At 43.7% G+C, this 11,882-nt stretch overlaps 1 protein-coding gene across 2 annotated transcripts; it reads right to left on the reverse strand.

Moving 5' to 3' along the window:
- Window positions 1-804: 804 nt before the first annotated feature.
- Window positions 805-10,966, reverse strand: LOC309360289 (thioredoxin-like). Of its 2 annotated transcripts, none has more exons than XM_081894976.1 (5): window positions 10,848-10,966; window positions 8,939-9,043; window positions 2,987-3,046; window positions 1,175-1,240; window positions 805-931 (listed from the first exon to the last, which is right to left on the reverse strand). In XM_081894976.1, exons 1-5 carry the CDS (start codon window positions 10,884-10,886, stop codon window positions 869-871), a joined length of 333 nt encoding a protein of 110 aa, XP_081751102.1. In that variant the 5' UTR covers window positions 10,887-10,966; the 3' UTR covers window positions 805-868. The 2 variants fall into 2 exon arrangements, with proteins under 2 accessions (XP_081751102.1, XP_081751103.1); XM_081894977.1 differs by having other exon boundaries at window positions 8,939-9,039; window positions 10,844-10,923.
- Window positions 10,967-11,882: the final 916 nt, after the last annotated feature.

The following is an 11,882-nucleotide window of genomic DNA, read 5'->3' on the forward strand; positions in this document are numbered from 1 at the left end:
AGAGAGAGAGAAAAAAGGATGTCCAGGGTGTGTCCAGCCACAAACGTTGGGCTGGTGACATGTTGGTCATCATGGCAGCCATGAAGTCCTGTGCCACCTGCTCACTAAGCCCTGTAACCTTTTCAGTTTCCGACACCTCCTGTTCCCAGCATGTTCCCTCTGTCAGGAGCTCAGCCTACACTCGAGTAGGACCCTGGCAGAAACATATGCCCGACTGGCACATTCCCTCCCTCCTGGTCAATCGTTCGGGAGCTTCAAGAGCTTTCTTCAGCCCGAACATCACAGCGACCAATGCCAACCGACATCGGCACACTTAGGGATCCACAGAGTTTGCGCATCATGCGTGTGACAGATGTCAGCAACTCAGCATTTTGGCTAATCTACTTTATTTACATATAAACACACACGGAGCACTGCAACAGGGCTCTCTGCCTAGCCTCAGACAGCAAAGAGGAAAAGAACAAAGGACAATAGTCCCACTTTATGGAACACAGTAACACAAACTTCCCACTCTGTGGAGTCAAAACATACACTGTCATGTGAAAGACAACAATCCCATGACTGCAATCATGGAGCAGGAATTCTAACACCCTCTTCCCCCTCTGACCACTCACTGTCGTCCCACCACCAATCCCCAGACTGGGCAGGAAGGCACCCAGTTGCAGTCCTGTTATATGCAGTAACCGAACGACAAAGGCGTCAAAGCTGTCTTTCCACCACACGTGATCCTAAATATTTGCTTTCCCTGGCCCACTGCCGTTCCATGTAGATGCACTGAAAGAGGGCACCTATAGCACACGACCATGGGCCCTTGGATATTTTATTCTACCGGCATATGTGTTGATAACATGGGAGCTTTCTCCAATGATCACATCAACTCTTTAATCTTCTCTTCCAGTTTTTTGGGACGAGCTCCGGTGATTTCAAAAATCTAGGACCGAAATAAAAAATAAACAAATGAAAGCAATGGAAGCTCCAGGAATTTGGGAGAAGCAATGGGTCCCACAGGGATTTGCCACCCATCTCCTCCCGGTCAGAGATTAGGTGACTCATGACTGGATTTCTTTGGTAGCCCCCTTCCCAGAATGGCTCATTCCAGGGCAGAATCTGGCAGATTAGGGGCAGCCCCGGCCAGAATTTAGAGCACTAAACCGTGTTTCCAGGCCACAAATACCTTTTCTCCTTTCATGTAGAACTGGAATGTTGGCATGGCGACGATATTGCAAAGGTCAGCCACATCCTAGGGATGAGAGATTGAACAATATGCCATATGGTCAAGGAACTAATTAAAATACGGTACGCTTGACATTCTGTAAGTATCTCTAACGGAGAAAGCAAAGTATGGTGTTTTATACCATATCTATCAGTGCTGCACCACACATTTCCTAAATTTTGATACTCCATTTGGAAGTATTGCATCTGAGCAGATTGCCTAAATGAACAGGAATTCTTCTTGCTAAACATTTGAATTGTTCAGATACCATTTGATGCCATTTGGTTCCCCCGGCTGGTACTCTTCCCAACATCGTTTTCTCTCAACTATCACCCTCATCCACTGTTATTATATGTGCTGAACTTTACAAAGTACAGTGGTACCTCGGTTTACGAACTTAATCTGTTCAGGAAGTCTGTTCTTAAACCAAAGTGTTCTTAAACCAAGGCGTGCTTTCTCATAGAAAGTAATGGAAAATGGATTACTCTGTTCCAGACGAAGATAAACAACGCCCAAAACAGCAATTTAACATGAATTTTACTATCTAACGAGACCATTGATCCATAAAATGAAGGCAATAATCGATGTACCGTACTATAAAATAAATAAGACAGTATTGTAGATGATGAAAATTAAAATTATTATTATTTTCTTACGTGCACTGATGATAGTCATTGTTTGGATGGGGGGCTTTTATCAATTTCTGCAGTCACACAATCAGCCAGTAGCTGAACTGGGTTCCACACAGTCACAAAAACAAGTCACAAAAACAAAGTCACATGCCACAGTCACAAGTCAGTCCATAAAACGAAGAACAAGTCGCTGTCAAAAAAATGAAAAAGCCACACAAACAAAAACGCAAAAAAATAGCAAAGACAAAAGCTCCAAATATCACCTCTGTGTTGTGTGAGTGCTCAGGACTCAACAGCCGACAGACTCAACTGGAAGCCTCTGATTAGTGGGAAACTCAATTTACAAATGGAACACACTCAACAGGAAGCAGAACATGTTCTGCTTCCAAGGCAAAGTTCACAAACCAAAACACCTACTTCCGGGTTTGCAGCGTTCTTAATCCAAGTTGTTCACAAACTAAGCGGTTCTTAAACCAAGGCACCACTGTATAAGAGAGAGAAAAACTAATTCCTGCCCCAGAGAGCTTACAGTCTAAGGGCCAAACCAGACTTGACATTATCTATGAATGCACACTTTTTTTGGGGGGGGGGTGTATGTGAATAGCTGCTGAAGGCCTGCGCATCGGTGGAAATAGGCAGTTTGGAATCTTTTTGAGTCTGAGATACAATGCTAGGCTATATAGATGGACAATTGTAACTTTATTCCTGATCAGAGATTTCAAAACTGCATTTACGCTTCTCCATACATGCTTAAAAAAGAGAGAGAGAGAGCAAAATAATTAAGGTTGGCTTTTCGCTCCCTAGTCTTATTTGTTTAATTTTCCTGCCTACTGTCCTTTACAGATGAGTTTCTAAGTGTACATGGTCTATTGATAACTAGGGTCTAAAGCTGTCATCCATCAGTAAAAAAAAAAAAAAAGTCACATAGTTGTTGTGTTGGGGGTTTTAATTACGAAAATGATTACATACCCCCTGGCAGAGGGGAGCCTTTATTGCAGAAAAAGGTTACCCACCCCTGTTTTAAAGTCTCCAGTTGAAAACAATACCGGACTAAATAAACCCCTGGCCTGATCTAGAAAGTCTTGCTTTGTAGTTACACTCTAACAGAAATTCTCGACGTCATCTGGTTTTAGTAGCTTACCTCTGCCAAGTCCACATCAACAATGCAGAATAGCACATTTGCATACCGAACAGCCAACTCCTACAGAACAAAATTAAACAAATCTATTAGTTAGCAGACACAGACAAATGTTCTGGCCTGAAAACACGACTACATTTTTTTTTGGCTCAAAAGCCCTTCAGTTTGAGAGATAATTGCACATAGATATCTTTTTCATATATATATCTAGGCCAGAGCTGGGGAACGTGACATGTTTTATAGGAGAGATCCCTAATTCTATCTGATGGAGTGGAGAAGCAATAAGACTTGCTTGCTCTAGCTTCTTGAGAGAAGAGAGGTCCAAAATACGTCTGCTCTCGAGAGGAAGGCATGAAGAAGGAAGGGAAGTGGGGAGCGAGTAACCCTAAGAGTATCAGGCTAACACCGAAGGTATAGCAGCACAGATCAGAACAAGAAGGACAGTCTAGGAAGCTGGGGCAATCCTCTCTTTCCTCGCTGCTGTGCAAACGCATCAGCCTACAGCACAAACTGACACCTCCAAGAACCTCACACCTGATGTCAGATGTGACACCAGGAGCTTGGAGCTCAGTATGGTCAACAGGATGATTACACTCCGCTCTATCTCAATACCATCTGAATCAACTGAGGCTGGAACTTTGTGACATCAGGTGGAGGACAGGTATGGGACAACTGGGAGCTTAAGGTTCCTTGGCAAGGAGGGCTTTCTGATTAGCACTGACAGGGAGCCCCCCTGGAATGGCCACACGAATAATCCTAGGGCAGCTGAGGGAGTTTGCCTTCTCCATTTGGAGGAAGTGGTTTGGATTCAATCCAAACTGCTTCCCCTGAGCAAAGCCCCCTTGAAGGTACACTCCCTACCAAATCTGGTTTCCCACCTCCGATTTCTGCCCGTTTCAACCTGGCTAAAGGCCTCAGTTTGGCACTTAAACAGCCTTAGTCACCCTGGTTGAGGACCTGTATCATAAGAGAACCTAGGGAAGTGCACACTCAACTGCGCTTGAGACCATCAGCCATGGTATCCTTCTGAAGAGGCTCTGCAGGTAGAGACTCAGAGGCACAGTGGTTGCACTCCTACGTGCAGGACTGCTTGCAGAAAATGGCACTGAGGGCCCATTGTGCTATGGGGTCCCCATGTGGTTCCCTCTTGTCCACTATGCTGGTTGGCATCTACATCATCATCATCAAACCTTTTATTGGCATCACATACAACATCCGAAACAAATCAGTACAAAATTACCACTTCCCCAGTGGCACAAACATTTGCTCAAAGAAAGGAGGCATTGCAGTCTATCGTCACATCTCTTGGTCTCCAGGGAGCTCAGACGTCTGCAGTGTATTTCAATGACAAAAAACCCAAATAGAGATATTTAGCCACTAACTTGGTGAGCTCCTGATCATTCCCCAGTAATAGAAAATGTATGACCTCTGACTCTGGTTTCCATTTGGGAATACAGAGTTGATCTAGAAATTGCTGGTGGAGATCAGCATATAGTTTACAATTGAAAACCGTATGTGTGAGGGTTTCCACCAGGTGGTCGTCACATGGGCAAGTTCTTTCTCCTTCCACCCTGCCTGAGAACCTTCCCCAAAGGAGATTTGATGGATTTGAATTAAACCTGGCCAGTGAAAATGCCCTTCTTTCTTGCAGGTGAAGCAGAAATTCAAGGTAATTATGCTTAGTTTCATGTGCCCAAGAAAGTTGGCATCTACATGAAGCCCCTAGGTTGAGTCATTTGAGAGTTTGGGGCTCAGTATTGTCAACAGACTGATAACTTTCTGCTCTGTCTCTACATCATCTGGACCAGGTATGGCTGGACAGAGTCTGGACCTTTGTCTGGAGGTGGTGAGGTGTCAAAACAAGCTGATTCCTGAGAAGATGGAGGTGCTGTTGGTGGACCAGATGTGGGACCATGGTGGACCATATGTGGGAATTGGGCAATAGCCTTTTTTTGGATAGAGTTGTGCTCATCCTGGAGAGGCAAGTTAATTGTCTGAGGACACTCCTTGATCCAATGCTATCATTTGAAGCCCAAGTGGCTCAATATGCCTAATTAACTAACCAGAAATTGATTTTGGAACGAGCCAGGTCTTCTGCCTCTGTAAATCTCAGTGATCTCTTTTTCTCACAGGGCTATCCACTCAATAGACACCATCCAGAAAATTATTCCCAACTAAGTCCAGTTGGAAAATGGTACTCTCCAGAACGATACCATGGCTGGAGGTATCTGACTGATGGTATCAAGAGCTGCTGAGTGGAATGGGACACAGCTCATTCTTAGTCATGTTTACTTGGAAGGAGTAACCCACACTGATTTCAAATGAACTTCTTAATGACAACACTTGCTTTGGAATTCATTTTTTTGGAATGCCACAAGACTCTTCATGGCTTTGATTGGAAAGGTCCTTGGGTTTTATGGTTGGTGACATGAATCAGATTCAGCTGAATCCTAGCTATATTTACTTGAAGACAAGCCACACTGACTTCAACAAGGCTTAAGTCACGAGTGACTAACTTTGACTGGACTGCATCTGGGGAGCCTTTTGAGCGAATAGAACAAAGAATCTTGTGACAGCTTTACAGGTAAGAGTTTCATTTTGGCATGAGCTTTCCGGTGAATGCGAGTTCCTCAGAATACAACTTGAAAATCTCCGCTCTCAAATGAAGCCCTACGATTACCACTGCAGCCTTCACCTACATCTTCTGAACCTCCTTCAAATCTATACATCTACTAAAGGTGCAGAGGCCTTGTCTTCTTCTTCACCTGGCCACCCAAAGCCCTAGTCCACATTTCCCAGTTGTACACGACAGACAGCCTTGGCAGTAGAGGGCTTCTGAACTGAACGCAAAGGTTCCACTTTGAGCAAGCAGAACAAAGCAAAGTAGGGTAATGCGAGGCAAGAGTTCAGGGTTCAAGAGAACCCCAGAGAGCTCATAAGTTGAGCCCAGGCTGGAGACTCAATAACAACTCCCATTCACCCCTGACCACTGACCATGGTAGCAAGGACTGATGGAACTAGGAGCCCAGGAACATCAGAACAGCTGCAGGTTTCCTTTGCCCAGGAAGTAGTCCCACATATCTGGAATATGTGTTGCCCTTACATTACCACCTGCCCACATTCCCTCTTTTAATCTACATCACAGAAGTCTGTTTATCCTATGCATCTGGTGACAACTTCATATACTGTGAAGTTACGAGGTCTGAAACAGATGAAGTCTTGTTGCTCACTTTTTTTTTATGGAAACAGATTTTAATTCAAACCCTTCATTATTAGCGTTTGCTTGATTAAGACCATTGCCAAGCAACAAATGAGAACGGATGGGATGGCACTTACAGGGAGACAGACACTGGAGCCAAACAGTGAGCATGAGTGAAAACAAGAGGCAGACAATTCGTAGTTTTTCACATGGAGGGGACAGGCATCATTTGTAGGTTCTTCTATAATGAAATTATTTTTCCCAAGACCAGCTGACATTCCACCACCACATGACCTTGTCCGTGGAAGTTGACTAAGATGGTTTTGATCCCTCTCTCTCACTGGCTCAAGGGCAAAGTGATAAGTTCTGGAATGCCTCTTTGTGTCAGAATCTTGCAAAAGAGATCAGGGCTCCCGTGACTTTTAATAGTGCAGAAGGTACTGAAACAAGAAACAAATGGCAGCATTCAACTACGTCTCCTTCCCTCTCATCCCTTTGTGTGCCCCTCATGCCCCCTAAATTTGCTCTGGTGGGCTGGGGGAAACATCAGAACATGATGTTCCCACAACATGGGTGTAAGGGATCCTATATTGTAAAGGGTGGGCGGGTGGGGGAAGCAAAATATCTCGACACAAAGATATCACTTTAAAGTGGCAGCTCTATGTCACAGATAACATGTGCTTGCACGCCCCTGTCTTTACGCTAGACTTGTATTGTTGGTGTTTACATGCCCACCAACATTTCTGGGATGAAAATACAGATGTTCTACTGTATTATTATTATTATTATTATTATTATTATTATTATTATTATACTTTGACCATCTGGTTGGCCTGTCTCAGCCACTCTGGGCAGCTTCCAGCACATATAAAAACATAATAAGACATCAAACAGAAACTTCCTGAAACAGGGCTGCCTTCAGATGTCTTCTAAAAGTTGTGTTCTTTATCTCCTTGATATCTGAGGGGAGGGCATTCCACAAGGAGGGTGCCACTACCAAGAAGGCCCTCTGCCTGGTTCCCTGTAGCTTCACTTCCAGCAGTGAGTTATCCACTCTCTCATATGTTTATACCCCGCCCATCTGGCTGGGTTGCCCCAGCCACTCTGCGTGGCTTCCAACATATATAAAAACATAATAAAACATTAAGCATTAAAAAAAAAAACCACCTATACAGGGCTGCGTTGAGATGGCTCAGGGGTCAGATAACTCCATACCCTCCATCATTCCTCCAAAGAAAACCAGGACATCCTACCATACCTTCCAACATTTCTCTGATGAAAATAGGGACATCTTAAGGAAATGCAGGACATTCTGGGATCAAATCAGAAACTCGGACGGCTTCTGTAAATTCGGGACTGTCCCTGGAAAATAGGGACACCTGGGGAGTCTGTGTTTAAAGAGGGTTTTGGCAGCCTTTTTAATGACTTGGGGATCTATGGAGTGAGCCGGCACCGTTTGTATCCTTTAACTGACAGTTTTGGCCAGGAAGATGCGCAGCAACGTTTGGCTGACTTACTGAACATGCTTCTCTAGAAGCTGCCTTTTAAATCATTCAGCAGAATCACCCAAGGACCTTTGACTTTGATTCATTAACAAGCAAACGCCATATCTCCTTTCACTTTTTAAGTGCTTTGCTAAAAGCCCTTTGTTGCAATCTCTAGAACTTTCCCGGGAAGACACATTAGCAACTTGCTCTCCACCTAAACTGCAATTTGGCTGATTCATAATATCAGATGCCTATATTTCTGACTTCGTTATTATCCCTCGAGTGCCTGTAGGTATCTCATCACCCACTGAGAGGTCTTCCTGGTGCCAAGGTTAAAGGAGTAAGCAATAACAAATGATATACAATGAATTGAAGAAAATGTTGAAAATAACATTTGTTAAACAACCAGAAGCCTTCCTGTTAGATATTTTAGGTCAAGATCTGCTGAAAGAGAAGAGGACATTATGTATGCTACTACGGCGGTGAGAATTCTGATAGCACAAAACTGGAAGACTGGAGAAATTCCAACAAAAGAACAATGGCAAGAGAAATTGTTGAATTATTCAGAACTGGCAAAACTGACGGACAAACCACGAGAAAAGGACAACAGTGACTTTGAAAAAGAGTGGGAACCATTTATAACATATTTGCAGAAACAAAGAAAGAACATTGACTTGATGGCAGGATTTAAATAAACACCATTGCTGTGAGAGAAGCAAGAAGTGGCCATGGCAGGTTCTGGTGAAATCTCTCTCCCAAGAAGCTCACAGTGTAAAGTCTGAGAGGTGAGGAGAATGAAACAATAGATGGAACGATAAGAGGTTGAGGCAAGGTTGGCAAGGGATGAATATGAGGAACTAATTCTTTTTTTGTTTGGGGCTGAGGATTCAGAGATAAGCCAAAGACTTTATAGGAAAGGTGTGTTCTAAGCAGAGGTTTGAAGGAAGCAACATGGAGACAACATGGGAAGCATGCTGAGGTATAGAAGATAGCTAAGGACCATCGCTTAGTGGTAGAAGAAGATTCCAGATTCAATCCCTGTCATCTCCAGTGTTAAAATGAAACAGGTAAGAGGTGATGTGAAAGAACTTAGGCACCAGCGACCCTGGAGAGCACCAAGTTAGACAGATGTGAGCTGGTGCAAGACAGCCTTCAATGATCCCAAGGGAGAATTGGCCCAGTTGCAAAGCAAAATCAGTACAGCAACGGAACCACATTTTCTCCCTGCACCGCGGAAGGGCCCGTAACGGCGACACGAGACTTACTTACGTGAACCAAAGGACGGATCATTTTGCAAGGACCGCACCATTTTGCTGAAAAGTCAACAACCACCAGTTTGGGTCCTGCATTCTTTAGTAGATCGTTGAATTCTTTCTGTTTGGAAAGCAAGGGCACAGGCCGTCAGCAGATGAGCCAATCACATAACTACAAGAAGGGGTGAACCTCTGGACCAGGGACTGGCCGTAACCCTATAGGGCTCTCTTATCTGGCCCTCAGGACTCTCTCTAGGGCCTTACCCCTTCACCAGGTTACCCCTTCCCCCCGACTGGTCCCGCTCTATGACCTCCTCAGGTGATTTTAGCCTGGCTGGGATGTGACCTTGAACTGAGATAATTCTCCTTACTTCCCTGTGTAGAGGATGGAAAGGGTGTTTTTGTGTGGAAACCTCTGACTTTAAGTAACCAGCTGCACATTTTTGTCGGTGGGCCCCCTCTCCACGGGCATTCAGTCCCCCCAAATGTTCCTCATGACCACTTGAACTGAAAATGGTTCCCTTCCCCTAAAATAGCAGGAGTGACAAATACACCCAGATATTTGATCTCCGTGTTTCTTAAGAGGATGATTTTTTATCACCCCCAAACTATGCCTTTTATCACAGATATTTTCAATTGTACAACTTTTTATTTTGTTTACTGTTCTTTGAACCAAGACTATACGGTAATCACTTCCCTCTTTGTAAAGACTGAGTCAGCTCTGGATCATAGATAAGGGGCTATTTTGGGTCAGGATTAAATCACGCATCGGCAAACTCAGGCTGTGCAACTACAGCTGATTTAGTGCCCTTGTGCAACTGCTTCACCCAAAGATTAGACTTTTTGTGATAAAGAAAGTGAGGGGGAAATATGCTGAAAAGTATGGGGTAACTTTGTATAACCACCTCACCAGCAAATCAAAATGAATGCTCAGCAATTAAATGGTGTCATCTAACTTCCTCACAAATATTACGCCAGTGAATCAGAATGAATGCTCAAAAAACAGGTTTGTCCGGATGTAACCTAGGCCAATACCCATGGTCAAAGAGAAAGAAGAATTAGATGTCAAATTAAAGCACACAGATGAAGAGAACTGTTTTGCCAAGTTGCCCCAATACAGGAGAAAATTCACCCAAAACCGGAGTTGAGTTTTCTGCAAAACTGCTCCGTCATGATTGGACCAAAAGCAAGACCCAGTACATTTTAAAATGATAAATTGTGATTCTTTTCTTTCTTTCTTTCTTTCTTTCTTTCTTTCTTTCTTTCTTTCTTTCTTTCTTTCTTTTCTTTTCTTTTCTTTTCTTTTCTTTTCTTTTCTTTTCTTAAAAACTTACCTCTTGCTGATGTGCTAAGTGACTAAGAATCAGGGCTGCAACCTATAGCCACTTTTCTTGCAGGAAGCTTCACGGAACTCAATGGGAATTTGCTTCTGAGAAGACATGGCTATGATTGCCTGTTGAGCTCTAAAGATACAGGCTCAGCTAGGGTTGCCATATTTCAAAAAGTGAAAATTCGGACAGAGTATTTTTTATTTTTATTTTTTTGCAAAATTGCAAAGAAGACATGGGCTGCCATACGCCTGGATTTTTCCTGACGTTTCGGCGATTTTTGCCTGGACACTGCTTGCAGCTGCAGTATTCAGGATATGTCAGGGAAATTCCGGATGTATGGCAACCCTAGGCTCAGCAGTTTACAAGGCACTGAGCAATCTGACATCATGAGCATCTTTGCAAATGGCTAAAAGGCATAATTCTGTTTCACCCATCACCGTGTCCAGAAAGGGGGTGAGGGTGGAGAAGGGAAAAATGCTTATTCATCAATTTCTGCAGATTTGGCAAGCTTTGGCTGAATTTCTTCCAGTTATCTACTTGGTTTTCAATGAGACGTCAAGCTAATTCTATAGTAGCATGAATTCAAACACTTGCCCGATTGCGTATATTTGGTAGCACCGCAGATTCCTCCATTAGGTCCTCTTCAAGCTATTTTCTCCCCCACAATTTTTATCATCAGCAAGTGATTCAAAGTCAGATCAGGTTGCCAGGATGCTTTTATGACATAGTGAAGTGTGCCAGCTCAAACCCTCTCAATATTCAGCTACACAGTTACTTCTCGTGGCCAAGCAAGATGTTGGCTTTCATGAAGGGGCTCCTAGGTGTCACTGGGGAGGGTCTGGAGCGGGTTGCATTCAGGGCCGGATTTCGGTTTGATGAGGCCCTAAGCTACTGAAGGTAATGGGGCCCTTTACAGTGGTACCTTGGATTAAGTACTTAATTCATTTTGGAGGTCCGTTCTTAACCTGAAACTGTTCTTAACCTGAAGCACCACTTTAGCTAATGGAGCCTCCTGCTGCCGCTGCGCCGCCGGAGCACAATTTCTGTTCTCATCTTGAAGCAAAGTTCTTAACCTGAGGTAATATTTCTGGGTTAGCGGAGTCTGTAACCTGAAGCGTATGTAACCCGAGGTACCACTGCATGTGTACAGCTGTCCTTTGTCAACAACAAATTGTTGCTGTTTTTTGTGTTGAATATATGCTATATGGCAATTTATGGACCCAATAGGTTTCTAAAGCCATTTGCCCATGTTGCCATGCCACCAGTCCATGCAGAATGTAGGCACCCTGTATATAGAAATGAGCAAACCAGTGATATTTTAAGGAGCAGGCTAGCAGGTGGGGCCCATGACTTACACTATAGGAGCCTACACAACACAAAACACTGCTGCTGTATGTAGGGTTTATTTTATTTGTTTTTTATCTTATATTTTGCAAATGTACATCCAGGTTTTTTTTCTTTAATTTTTTTTGGGGGGGGGGGCAAGAGAGTGGGGCCCTAAGCTATAGCTTGTTTAGTTTGTATGTAAATCTGGCACTGGTTGCATTCACTCAGGGGTTAAAAGCCCTGTTGAACTGAACACATTTTGTGGGGAGAGATTTGCTGAGGTTTAGGTTGTTGGGGCATTGT

The sequence above is a fragment of the Podarcis melisellensis genome (genome assembly GCF_964234715.1).
Source record: "Podarcis melisellensis genome assembly, chromosome: 17".
Classification (NCBI taxonomy): domain Eukaryota; kingdom Metazoa; phylum Chordata; class Lepidosauria; order Squamata; family Lacertidae; genus Podarcis; species Podarcis melisellensis.